Source organism: Sturnira hondurensis, unplaced genomic scaffold (assembly GCF_014824575.4).
Source record: "Sturnira hondurensis isolate 20B ecotype Veracruz unplaced genomic scaffold, ASM1482457v3 Scaffold0014584, whole genome shotgun sequence".
NCBI lineage: Eukaryota > Metazoa > Chordata > Mammalia > Chiroptera > Phyllostomidae > Sturnira > Sturnira hondurensis.
In genome coordinates, this window is record NW_028087215.1 from 2,175,619 (window position 1) to 2,190,049 (window position 14,431).

Genomic DNA, 14,431 nt, shown 5'->3' on the forward strand with positions numbered 1-14,431 from the left:
TGTTCATAGCAGCACAATTTACAATAGCCAAGAGTTGGAAGCAACCTAGGTGCCCGTCAGTAAATGAATGGATCAAAAAACTATGGTACATATACACAATGGAATTTTATGCTGCAGAAAGAAAGAAGGAGCTCCTACCTTTTGCAACAACATGGATGGAACTGGAAAGCATTATGCTGAGTGAAATAAGCCAGGTATTGAAGGACAAATACCATATGATCTCACCTCTAACAGGAAGCTAAACAACAAAGCAAACAAGCAAGCAAAATATAACCAAAGACACTGAAATAGAGAACAGGCTGACAGTGACTGGAGGGGAGAGGGGAGGGAATTTCAGGGGAAATAAGGGAGGGATTTAGAGGAACCTATATAAAGGATACATGGACAACAACTGAGAAGGGTGGAAATGGGAGGGAGGGGGGAGGATGGGGGGTGGGATGGGATGGGAGTAATAGACAGAAAACTGTACTTGAAAAATAATTAAATTAAAAAATTTAAAAAAATAAAAAAAATTAAAAAAATAAAAGAATTTGTTTTCCACCAATAACAGAAGCAGGTATGAGAATTCAGCTTTTACTATTTAGTCAACCCTTAATACTTGCACAATATAAAACAATGTTTTTTCACTAAATTTTTTGGTTTTGGAAAAGTCGTTTTTCATAAAAATTTTATTTATATTAATGTACAATAGACTTATTAGTGTGATTTTTAAATAAATTAACTGAAAAACTTTAAAGTTTCAAGTTCGATTTCTAATGTAGTAAATATTGATAGATCTGACATAGAAGCTCTTTGGTTCCTCAGTAACAATAAAACATATAAGTTGCTTAGTTAAGTAACTTTACCTTTTAAATGGTGCTATCTTGTGTCTTAAAATAATTAAGAGCTCACAAAATTTATCTATTCAATAAGCAGTTTCCCTCCTAAAACATGACATACACAGTATCTGCTTCAAATATCTTTATTACATAAGTATAATACAGTTACATATTCTGATAAATGATTTAGAAAATACCCAATTAAATCCCTAATTTAAAGTATTGGATTGGCCAATAAGTCCCTTTAGTTTTTTTCTTTTTTTCCATAAAATAAAAAACATTTTTCATTTTCACCGATAATTTTATTATTTGGACATTTTGAGTATGTCCACTTTCTTCCATGTGGTATAACACTGATTGTTCTAAATTAATGTCCCAATTTGATTGCTATCAATTTCAACTTGTCTACCTGAACAAGGAGCATCATGCAAAGAGAAATCTCCAGCACAAAACTTTGCAATGTACTTTGGATACATTTATAATATGCCAAAAATGTTGCATATTTTCTTTCATCTTCAATATCAAAATGGCTGCACAAAAACGCACCAATTTCGCCTTGGCTGGTGTGGCTCAGTGGACTGAGTACTGGCCGACAAACCCAAGAGTCACCGGTTTGATTCCCAGTCAGGCACATGCCTGGGTTTTGGGCCAGGTTCCCAGTAGAGAGAGCATTAGAGGCAACCACACACTGATGTTTCTCTCCCTCTCTTTCTCCTTCCCTTCCCCTCTCTTTAAAAATTAATAAAATCTTTAAAAAAAATTTTAATTCACCAATTTTGATGTTTTTTTAAAATGCATGCTGACATGGCAACTGTCACAATACAATCTTACAAAATTGTTTCAAATGAAGTTAAAGACAACTAAGTGCTACTACCGCCATCTTACAGAAAAAAACAAAGAAACATATTTTTGGCCATCCCAATATTATAAAAGTGGAACCTAATCAATATAATAAGTGAATTTTAAAAATATGCATTAATGTTATTTCAAACTGTAATATTCTCTGGAGACAATAAAACTAAGCCAACTTCTTGACAATAGATTAAGTAGTAATTTATATTAATCACCTTCCCTCTGAATGAGAAAAATGGGCAAATGTAGATTGGAAGAGTAAGCTGAAATGAACAAGAGGCCAACATGACTAGCTATAATTACAGTATTTTCTACCTACCATTTATGCTACTTATTCCTTATACCTTTCCCCCCCTCTCCCCCCCCCCACTCCCCAACTGATAACCCTCCATGTGATCTCCATTTCTGTGATTCTATTCCTGTTCTAGTTGTTTCCTTACTTTTGGGGGATTTTTTTAAGGTTCAGTTGTTAATAACCCTTAAATGTGTTGTCCTTTTAGTGTTCATATTTTTTATCTTCTTATTCTTAGATAAGTCCCTTTAACATTTCATATAATAAGGGCTTGGTGATGAACTCCTCTAACTTGACCTTATCTGTGAAGCACTTTATCTGCCCTTCTATTATAGATGATAGCTTTGCTGGATAGTCATCTTGGATGTAGGTGCTTGCCTTTCATGACTTCAAATACTTTTGCCAGTCCCTTCTTGCCTGCAAGGTTTAAGAAATCAGCTGATAGTCCAACAGGAACTCCTTTGTAAGTAACTCCTTTTCTCTTGCTGCTTTTAAGATTCTCTCATCTTTAATCTTGTCTAACGTAATTATGACGTGCCTTGGTGTGTTCCTCTTTGGGTCCAGATTCTCTGAGCTTCCTGGACTTCCTAAAAGTCTATTTCCTTTGCCTGACTGGGGAAGTTCTCCCTTATTATTTATTCAAATAAGTTTTCAATATCTTGGTCTTCCTCTTCTCTTTCTGGCACCCCATATGATTCAGATGTTATAATGCTTAAAGATGTCCTGGAGGTTCCTAAACCTCTCCTCACTTTTTTGAATTCGTTTCTTCATTCTGTTCTGGTTGAATGTTTCTTTCTTTCTTCTCCAAACCGTTGATTTCAGTCCTGGTTTCTTTCCTGTCAGTGTTGGTTCCCTGAAGGTTCTTCTTTATTTCACATAATGCGACCTTCATTGTTGTCTGGGTCTTTTCTACGCTGTTTAAGTACCCAGAGAGTTCCTGGAGCATCCTGATCACCAGTGTTTTGAACTGTGCCTCTGATAGGTTGGCTATCCGACGCTTAGTTGTATTTTTTCTGGAGCTTTGAACTGTTCTTTTATTTGGGCTATTTTTTTTTCTTTTTTGGTCTCAGAGCTTCTGTTATGTAGTGAGGGGCAGAGCCTTACGTGTTCACCATGGCAGGGCAAGTGGCAGGTTGTGACCCTGTATGTGGGGGAGGGGTCTGAGAGAGAAAAATGGCCCTTGCTCTGCTCTTTGCTGGATTTCAGTCCCTTCCCCCACTTCCCACAATCAAATTGAGCCCTCCTGGTGCTGATTCCCGGTGGGTGGGTTTGTGTACGTTCTAGAACCATGTGGGTCTCTCCAACGAACTCTCCTGTGAGGCTGGGATTCTCTCCTGATGCCACCTCAACTCCCTCAGGTGTTTTCAGTCAGAGGTTTGAGGCTTTATTTCCCGGAGCTGGAGCCCTGGGCTGTATGGTTTGGTTGTAAAGTCTGTCTCACTCCCCAGCTGTTCCTCCCGATTTATCTGTGCGCGAATGTTGGACCACCCCGTCCACCAGCTGCCGCCTCACCAGCCACAGCCTTGCCCGCCCCAGTCCTCCAGCTGTGACTTGCTTCAGGTCCTCTCCACCCCTCCTACCAGTCTGGGTGAATGTTTCTCCTTTATCTCCTTGGTTGTCGGACTTCCATTTAGTTCAATTTTCTGTCAGTTCTGGGGGTTTTTTTGTTTTTAAATTTGTTGTTATCCTTCTTTTGGTTGTGCGAGGAGGCACAGTGTGTTTACCTATGCCTCCATCTTGGCCAGAAGTCCCACAATAATCTTAGTGCATAATTTTTGTGACCTCCACTTTGGCCACACAAATGGTTTGCTTCCTTACTTGTTCTCAGCGATTGTGTCCCTTATCCAGTACTTTTGCTACTGCAAGCACTCCTTCAAAAGAAAGGGTAGTTAAATTTGTGTTTCCAGAGAATATTTTCTTCATGTACTATCACTTAAGTTTGACAGATCTAAAATAATTTTGCAAACTTTTGACCCAGTCAACATGCATTTTCTCTTAACAAAATTTCACTTTTCTCATACATCAGCTACTCCTTCAAAGAGGGTCTATGAGAAGACCAAAAAACATCTGCATTTACCTGCAGTGGAAAAAAACAACAACAATGAAACAGAAAAACCAGGTCACATTAAATTTCTTCCTATAGTGACACCAGATTTTAGACACATTTCTTCATTTCTTCAAAAAATAAATAGAGCATTATTTATGTTAAAACATAAACTGAACATCAAAATAGCTTGAGGAAAAAAATGAAAAGGAACCTGTCTGCTTTCTCCCTTTTGTACATTAACCAGAAACTTGAGTTCAACTTCTTGAGTTATAACTGATTTCATGGTAGGTACTGGAATTCATCAAATAGCAAAGTACTCTCCCAGCTTAATCTTATTATTTAAATAAGTTTTTATTACTTCATTAAAAAAACTGGTTGTATTTGATACTAAAGAAGAGGTGCAGGATGATAGTGGCATCCATGTATACATGGACTTCCCTGCAGTATAAACATAAATTTAAAACACAAATTTTAAGTCTTGGATTACTCTGCACTATCCTGGATTACATTTCCAGCTTAAATGACATGTTGTTTTTTTAGAAATATGAGCACAAAAGACATATTTATGTTCTTTTAAAAGTTTATTTTAATGTCTTAGAAGCAGAAAATAGAGAATACTTGAAGAGCTAATGTATTTTGTTACTCAAAATACCCCTTCATTAAGATAATATACTTTAATTTTAATGACAATTATAATACCTACCACTTATTGTCTCATATTTTACATATATGAGGCATGCATTTACATGCATTTTGCATATATTGACATACATTTTCTCACCCCTATGAAATAGTCGTTACTGGCCCTATTTTTCAGATTAAAGAACAGGGGGCTCAAAGAGGCAGAATATTGTTAATATCAATATACCTTGTAAACAACAAAACTAGGACTCATACCTAGGACTAATTCTAAAGCCATGTTCTTTCCAAAATGTTGCACCGCTTTTTAAAAAGTAAGTAAACAATACTTACATGTGATTTATTGAAGGGAGATACTTGAACACTATGTAGATGATTAACATGATGCTTATGCTCTGCGTTTTAATAATTTTATCAGACATGGATAATTTTACATAACTATACACAAAATAGAGAATTCACTAACGAGAAATACAAATTCACTAGTAAGAGTGTTATTTAAAACTAAAACTAGCCATAAAAACAATTTTTGTTCTTACAACTTTCACATAAGTTAAACATGGTCTTTTGAGTTTAAATTACATTTAAATATAAAATAAATTTAAGGTATTTCTACTTAGATAAGTGTGTATGGCAGGCACTGCTCTGTGTCCTCTAAAGCCAGCTTCTTCTTCTTCCTGGACACACAGGTAAGCTCTATTTTCCAGAGTCCCTGGTTGTAAACTGTGACCATATGACTCACTTCTGCCCAATGGAAGCAGAGCAGACGCAATGTATACCATTTCTAGGCTTAAACCATAAAAACCTCTCAAATGTTATGGTTCTCCTTCTTTATCCATCATCTGAAAGCAAAGGATATCAAGGCCCTAGAGCATGGTTCTCAACTTCAGTTCCAAGACAGGGGTATCAAAGTAGGTCCCCAAAGCAGCAGTGCAAGAAATGCAAATTTTCAGCACCTCCCACCGCAGACCTATTAAATCAGAAACCAGGGCTAGGGTCAAAATCTGTTTTAACAAGTCTTCTAGGTGAATCTAAACACTAAAGTTTGAAGCATTGTCCCAGAGGTTGGATGAGGTACAAGGTAGAAGGGGCCTGGGTCCCTGAGTCACAGCATGGTATGCCGTCCACCATATATCATATTGTATTGTTCTCTGAGTGAAAAGTCAAATTTTATTTTGAACCAGAGATTTCATGTTTTAAAGGGGTTTTTAAATTTTTTTATTTTAGAGAGAGGAAGAGACATAAATTTGTTGTTCCACTTACTTACGCATTCATCAGTTGATTCTGGAATGTACCCTGACCAAACCCACTACCTTAGCTTATAAGGACGATGCTCAACCACTGAACACCCAGCCAGGGCCTCAGCCATGGAGATTTTAGTTTATTACAGCAGAAACTGTTACCTTAAATCTACCTGATACACTCAATAAAATCTATCAGAAGTAAACTTGGTTCATTTGAAAATCATTTTTGATCAATTTACTATGCATTGTGAATACTGAGATAAAAGAGACTTTAAACAGGATTTTTTACAAAACTAGTGAGCAGAAGTTTGGGATTTTTTCTGAACAACCCTGAGGATAATATGGTAGGTGAAATAAGCAAGTCAAAAAAAGGACAAATCAGTATAATTCCACTTAGATGAGGTATCTAACATAGTCAAATTCACAAACACATAAAACAGAATGGTAGTTACCAAGGACTGGGCAGAGGGTGGAAAGGGGAGTTCCTTAATAAATAGTTCCAGTTCTACAAGATGAAAAGGTTCCAGAGGTGTTTCACAATATTGTAAACACACTTAACACTACTGAACGATACACTTAAAAATGGTTAAGATGGCAAAATTTATGTTTTTTACCATAACAAAAGTTAATCATGCAATACAAAAATCATACATTTCCTTTTTAAAAAATTATTTTTCAGTTACAATTTACATGTAGTATTATTTTATATTAGCTTCAGGCGAACGGCACAATGGTTAGACAATCAAATACTTTATATAAAGTGTCCCCTCCATATTTCAAGTACCCACCGGACACCATACACAGTTTTTAATATATGACTGACTATATTCCCTCTGCTGTATTTCACATCCTGGAACTATGTTTTGTGACTGCCAGTGTGTAGTTTTTAATTCCTTCACCTTTTTCACCCAGCCTCCAACTCCCCCACCTCTAACAACCATCAGTTTGTTCTCTATATCTGAGTCCATTTCTGTTTTGTTTATTTTGCTCTTTAGAATCTAAGTAATATCCACTTAGTTTTTCCAAAATATACAATTTGTCCTCTGACTGACTTATTTCACTTAGCATAATCCCCTCCAGACCCACTGATGCTTGTCACAAGTGGTAAGTTTTCCATCTTTTTCATAATAATCCATTGTATATACATACCACAGCTTTTTATTCACTCATCTACTGATGGGCACTGAAGTTGCTCCTATTTCTTGGCTACTGTAAATAACACTGCAATGAACATAGAGGTGCATATATTCTTTCAAATTAGTGTTTTGGGTTTCTTCAGAGATATATGCAGAAGTGGAATTGCTGGGTCAGAGGCAGTTCCTTTTTAAATTTTTTTGAGGAACCTTCCTACTACTTTCCATTGTGGCTGCACCAATTTTCATTCCTACCAACAATGCACTAAGGTTCCCTTTTCTTCACATCTTTACCAACACTTGTTGTTTATGAATTTATTGATGACAGCCATGCTGACACATGTAAGGTGATATCTCATTGTGGTTTTAACTTGCATTTCTCTGATAACTAGTACACTGAGCATTTTTTAATGTCTATTGGCCATCTCTATGTCCTCTTTGCGGAAGTGTCTCACACATCTCCATTTACTTGGATTTCCAAATACATGTAATCTCTCTTGCCTAAACATACAGGTGGTGGAATTATAGATAATTTTTACTCTGTTTCTGTAGTTCATATCTGTAATTCTATTTTCCTTCATGATGGAACATATTATTTTATAAAAAACACAGATTACTGCTAATATAAGTGAAAATCAAAAATATCAAGTAAAAATACAAAATCATTTATCTTTTAATTCTAGTCTGACTTTTGTAAACATTGCTAAAGAGCTGAATTAAGTTCATTCAAAAAGAATCAGAGACCATTAAACAAGATCATCATAAAAGAGTAAACAAAAATTATCAGGTGACTCCTGACTGGCATGGCTCAGTCGGTTGGGCGTAGTGCTGCAAAGCAAAAAGGCCCAGTTCAACTCCTGGAGAGAGCACGTGCTGCAGGTTCAGCTCCCACCTGGGGGCATGTGAGAGAACTGATCAATGTCTCTTACACACTGATATTTCTCTCCCGCTCTTTCTCCCTCCCTTCCCCTCTCTCTAAATATAAATAAACTAAATTCAACTAAAAAGTTACCATGCCCTGGCTGGTGTGACTCAGTGGACTGAGTACCAGCCTGGGAACTATCACTGGTTCCATTCCCAGTCAGGGCACATTCCTGTGTTGCAGACCAGGCCCCCAACACAACTGATAGATGTATCTCTCACACACTGATGTTTCTCTCCCTCTTTCTCTCTCCCTTCCCAACTTCCTAAAAGTAAATTTTAAAAATCTTTTAAAAAATTCTCAGGATTTCAGAAGGTACGAATGAAAGTACTTTACTAAGCATTTTTAAATAATTTCCAAGAATGACTTGTTAAAAACATGTTTTTTCACAGATGAGTATATTTTATCCCTTCTTTGTCTTAGTTACTAATTTTTCAGTGGCTTCTTAGTAATAATAAGTGTCGGATAAAAGTAAAATAGGATTTGATTACTAATAACAAAGATCCACAAAAGAATTCAGCTCAATGAGAAAATATGACGGAGCAGACATATCTCCTTCACAATCATATCTCAGAAATAAACTAAAAGGAATAATACTCAAAAATAAGTCAAATAAAGCTTTGGACTAAATAATAACATAAATCATCATATAAAGCACATTGCTATTTGACAGACACCTTCAATACAAACATTGATAATCATCTGCATGGTACGTTTTAAAGCACAGGTAGCAAACACAAGACCCGTGGGCTGAATCCAGCCCTCCACCTTGTTTTACCTGGCGCAGCACCTTGTTTCTACCTGGCGGCAGAGCTCTCACTTAACTGTTAAGGAGTAATTACATTTATACAGTCCTAAAATTACATTCAATACTTTGAAGGCAACTGCAACGCTGGTGTGGCCCCCAGTGAAAATGAGTCTGACACCCTGTTTTAAAGGTGATCTTAACATGGGAGGTGAAGGAAGGGGAGATACATCTTTTTGGGCACTTGGCCTGATTGTTTTGCTAGTATCGGCAGCAGCTTATCAACAGTATAGCAACATTACAGCCACTAGGTGGCAGGTTTAAAAAAGCTTAAAAAAAAAGCACACAACAAGCTAAGCATGCAGGTGCAAATTTACTTACTGGCTAGAGGAATACATCAAAAATAGCAACAGCCCAACTCTTCCAATTGTACACCAACTGCCAAAACGTGTGATTTGGAAAACATCCAAAGTAGGGGTAGTCTTGCAAGGGTTAGGTCTGAAGACAATGTACTTTTCACTGCTGATGAGATTCTAAGAAAGTTGAGATTTGGACAGTGGGTAATTCACACTATAACCCCAAATATTACATCAGGGCTGGGTCTGAAGAAGGAATCTAAGATGCAAAGAAAAAATCCCACTTCCTGACTTTAGTAGAGGTCTACTAAAGTGGGGGAAAAAAGGTATACACAGATACTGAGAACCCACTTACCCACCACTACCCTCACACTCCAAAACCCTGTACCCCAGGAAAGTATCCTCATGAGGCAGGAAAGTTAGAATAGGGAACAAAAGCCTCAAGCTATGCCCCTCTCCTTCTCCATTTTGGCTGGAACATCACTGACACCACCTTCACTGACCACCTGTTCCCTGCTCCAGTTTCCTGTAACTGGGAGGATCAAAAAGAAATCACTATTTGAAAGGCAAGAATAAGCCGCATTGGCAGTCATCTGTCGAGAGTCAGAAGCAGAAGATCACCCTATTCTCCCCTACCTCCCACTCACATTTAAAAAAACCTTCCACCTAGACCCCACCAGAGCGTCTCATTCTCCAAGGTTGCAGGCTGTGGGGGCAACCTTGGCAGCAAGTCCCCTCCATCCACCCTTGATGAAAGTGAAACTACCAAGACATGATCTGCTTGGGGAGGAGAGGTGGCCAATCTCTCAGAGGGGAAAGGCCAAGAGCCCCTTCCTCAATGGCTTTTATTGAGTTGTAATACACAGGAATACAGGCGGCAAGGATCAAACAGTAGATAACATTTCAAAGAAATCTGAGGGCTTAGTCTGAGTCAGTGTCTGTCGGGAAAGGGGGTTGCAGAAACCTTGGGAGACATACTCATTTCCTGCTCGGACCTTATCATATGAATGAAAGCACTCTTAGCAAAGCAGGCTTCACAGGACTTTTAGGAATTCTTTCTTATGCCCAATCACCCTGGATCCTGCTCTAGCCAGATCTTGCTCTAACAGGGCAAGGAGGTGCACCGCCTCCCCATAGAATAAGAGAATATTTTTTTTATTTCCTTTTTATTGAATTTATTGAGACACTAGTTAACAACATGAAACAGGTATTTTTAGAGCACAAGCCTCTCATTTCTAAAAGTAAGCAAACTTCAGTAGGGCACTTCAGTGAAAGAAGCCATGAGACATACTTTGGGAGTTGAAAATACAAGGTGGGGGAAGACATAAGACCCAGAGGAAAATGGGCAGAAGGCCCTAAACAGGAACTTCACAAAAGAAATTTTTTTTAAAGACAAATAAATTCATTAATTTAAATAAGGAGCACAATCTCATTAGCAACCAGGGAAATACAAATTAAAAATATAAAAAATATTAACCATTCAGCAGAATGACAAAAGTCAGGAAGCCAAATAATACTAAATATTGGCAAAGATATGAAATAATAACAATTTGAGTACACTGTAGGGGATGTAAACTAGTGAAAACACTTTGGAAAACAGACATCACACATTTACCCCTCCGCCCAATAATTTTACTTTATCCCTAGAGAAAATATTGCATGCATGTGTGCACCAGGATTTATGTTCACTACACAGCTGTTTTTACTGTAACTAAGCTAAAAACCACTCAAACACTAATTGAAGGTACAGAATGGACAAACAGTGACAGGGGAATACGATTTAATATTATACAACTATGAAAATGAGCAAGCTACAGCTGCATGAAATACGGACAATTTTCATAAACTTATCAAGCAAAAGATGCAAGAGGAAAAAATGCAAACAGTTGATTTCATTTACATAACACTCAAAAACAGTCAAAATTAAATTCTATTTCTTAGAGACATGTTCATGTATAGTCAAATTATTTTTAGAAAACTGAAAAATTATTATCACAAGAGTTATTTTATGAGTTATTACCCTAGTGAGGTTGCTACACATGGAATGAATATCGTAACCTGAAAAAGATTTCTAGAAGGATAGTGATGTTCTTCTTCACCTGGATAATGGCTATAAAGATTAAAATTCTTCTTCAAACTGTACATAGGTTTCATATACTTTTCTATAGTTATATGTCAATAACAAGTATCAAAAGAAAGAAGCAAATAAAGTTACCCATTTTAAAAATCTACTGGTTGCCCTCCCCTTAAGATAGTATGTAAATGGTGTACTTTACAAACTAACATTTTTTCCAACAGCCAGGTCTTTGGCTGGAGATTTAAAGGATGTATTTGAGGGTATAAGAATTAGGGAAACAATTTAGTTAAAACTGGGAATGAAACAGCCATCTTTTTTTTTTTGGATGTGGTATGAGGTAGAGTTGTTCAGACTTATTTTTATAACAAGCTTGTATGTTTACCTAAGGGAGGGACACAAAGAAAGATCACATTTTCAGAACTGGCCTTAAAAGTAATTGTTGTGAAGTTATTTAGTAAAAGTGTATCTTAAAAAAAATTTTCTACTTAAGGCTAACCATGCCTTTCCTAAATGGAAATATCAATTTCTTAAGAAAAGGCCGCCATATAGGAAAGAAGTCCCTACAAGCTTTAGTCCCGGTTATTCTAAGGATTGGGGTGTATGAGATGGGCCCCAGACCTAAAGTTAATTATGCTTGGCAAACAGGTATGTGAGAAAATATTCATGGTTATTTGAAACCATATATCCTCAAAGTTTACAGATTATCTTACTATTTTATATATTTTACATTTTTATATATTTTATTTTATTTTTTAATCAAAGATTTTATTCATTTATCTTTAGAGGGGAAGGGAAGGAGAGAGGGAAAGAAATATCAATGTATGGTTGCCTGTCCTGTGTCCCCTGCTGGGAACTGGCCTGCAACCCAGGCATGTGCCCTGACTGGGAATTGAACCTTGACTGTCTGGTTCGTAGTCCTGCACTCAATCCACTGAGCTACACCAGCCAGGGCTATATATTTTACATTTTTAATGCTCAAATATTATTTCCAGATTCCTCATACCAACAGGTAAACCCTAAAACAGACTTTTTTCAACCCTGTCCTCCTCAGCTCTAATGAAATTTCTAGCACACATTTCCATTTGGAGACTTCTGCTATACAGCCGTGCTGCTTTCAGTTTCAATTCTCATTTCTCCAGCAATAAAAATCTTAGCAATTAGACAGCGTTCCTTTCACACACATATACTACAAAATTTTGTAACAAACAATAAAATTTAACTGCTATTCCCACTTCCTTGCTCACAACAGAGGATGAAAAATGCTGGGAAATTGAAACTTGTATCCAGGATGAAAGTCTGAGAAAAATGACAGTACAAAGAAATGGGAGATAAATTATTCTAAGACAAAAGACTTGAAAGAAAAACTAATAAAATTCAGTTCTTGTGTAGTTGGTTTTGTTTTTCTTGTTTGTTTTTTTAATGTAAAAAGTCACTCAAGGAATTTAACTTGCAATTAGATTTTTTTTAACTTTTTCACTAGTTTTTGAAAACTTAAAATGTTTTTTAGGTACAATAAAGTGAATAAATCTTAGGTATATATAGTTCATTGTTTACTTACGTAGATGAACATCCCTGTAACTATTGCCCAGATGAACACAAAGACTTAAAGGTAGATTTGAAAGTTTTATTGGTAAAAAGAAAAACAAGCAAAAACCCAAAAGATTAAATACCACTGCTTCTATAAACCAAAAAGTGTTTATTTTATTTAGTTATAAATTTTATTTTCATACCTGAAATTCATCTTGAGTACTCTGAACATTGCACCATCTGGCAACAGGTTCAGGAACCACTTCCCAATCCTCACAGACTTGTTTAAGGATATTCACAAATGTTGTCTTTCCTGCACCTATTGTGAGAAAAAAAGTAAAACTGAGGAAGAAAACTTAGCAGGAAAAAAAAGCCAAAATAGTCATCAGCTTTTCAAAATTTAAAGTCATGCACAGCAATAACATTTTGGTCAATGTTAAACCATACATACTATGGTGGTTCCATAAAGATTATAATGGAGCTGAAATATTCCCATCACTTAAGAGACACATAGATATCCTGAATGTCTTAGCACAATATAGTACCCACATGTTTGTGGTCATGCTGCTGTAAACAAAATTACTTGGCTGCCAGTTGTATGAAAATATAGCACATACAAATATGTGCAATACGTAATACTTGCTAATGGTAAAAAATGGTTATGTTACTGGTTTATATACTTACTATGTGTAACTTTTATTGTTAGAATTGACTCTGTTTATTTTAAAATAAAACAAAGAGCCCTGGCTGGTGTGGCTCAGTGGTTGAGTGCCACGATGCAAATCAAAGGGTCATCAGTTTAATTCCTAGTCAGGGCATATACCTTGGTTGTGGGCCAGGTCCCCAATAGGGGGCGCACAAGAGGCAACCACACATTGATGTTTCTCTCCCTCCCTTTCTCCCTTTTCTTTCTCTTTTTTCTCTCTAAAAAGATGAAGAAAAACTTTATTAAATAAACAAACCAAAGTTCACTATAAAACAGTGTGCCATTAACCTCATCCATCTTGTTACCATGTCTTTTGACTGCATCATTTTGTCTTGTGCCTGATTTAATCTTGTGTCATATTTTAAATTATATTTTATTGATTATGCTGTTACAGTTGTCCTGATTTTTCCCCCTTTGCCCCCTTCCACCCAGCACTCCACCTCCCTAAGGCAATGCCCTCACCATTGTTCATGCCCTTGGGTCATATGTGTAAGTTCCTTGGTTACTCCATTTCCTATACTATACTATAGATCCCCACAGCTATTCTGTAACTATCTATTTGTATTTCTTAATCTCTTCACCTCTTCACTCATTCTCCCTCACCCACCTCCCATCTGGCAACAATCAAAACATTCTCTGTATCCATGATTCTCTATTCTTGACTGCTTAGTCTTTTAGATTCAATTGTTGATAGGTATGCACTGTTTGCCATTTTATTGTTCATAGTTTTGATCTCCTTTTTCTTAAATAAGTCCCTTTCACACTTCATATAATAATGGTTTGATGATAATAAACTCCTTCAGTTTTTTCTTATCTGGGAAGCTCTTTATCTGACCTTTTATTCTAAATGTTACCTTTGCTGGGTAGAGCAATCTTGGCTGTAGGTCCGTGCTTTTCATGACTGAATGTTTCTTGCCAATCCCTGCTAGCCTGCAAAGTTTCTTTTGAGAAATCAGCTGAGAGTTAGATGGGCACTACCCTGTAAATAACTAACTTCTTTCTCTTGCTCCTTTTAAGACTCTCTCTTTATTTTTAACTTTTGCCCTTTATTTATGATGTGTCTTAGTGTGATT

The 14,431-nt window shown here is 36.6% G+C and overlaps 1 protein-coding gene across 1 annotated transcript in view; it reads right to left on the reverse strand.

Annotated features, from left to right (window-relative positions):
* Positions 1–14,431, reverse strand: part of DCK (deoxycytidine kinase) — a 38,720-nt gene that overhangs the window by 16,662 nt on the left and 7,627 nt on the right. The window contains exon 2 of the mRNA XM_037063450.1: positions 12,856–12,971. Within this exon, the coding sequence (XP_036919345.1) occupies positions 12,856–12,971 (116 nt within the window). The remainder of the gene's footprint in view (positions 1–12,855; positions 12,972–14,431) is intronic.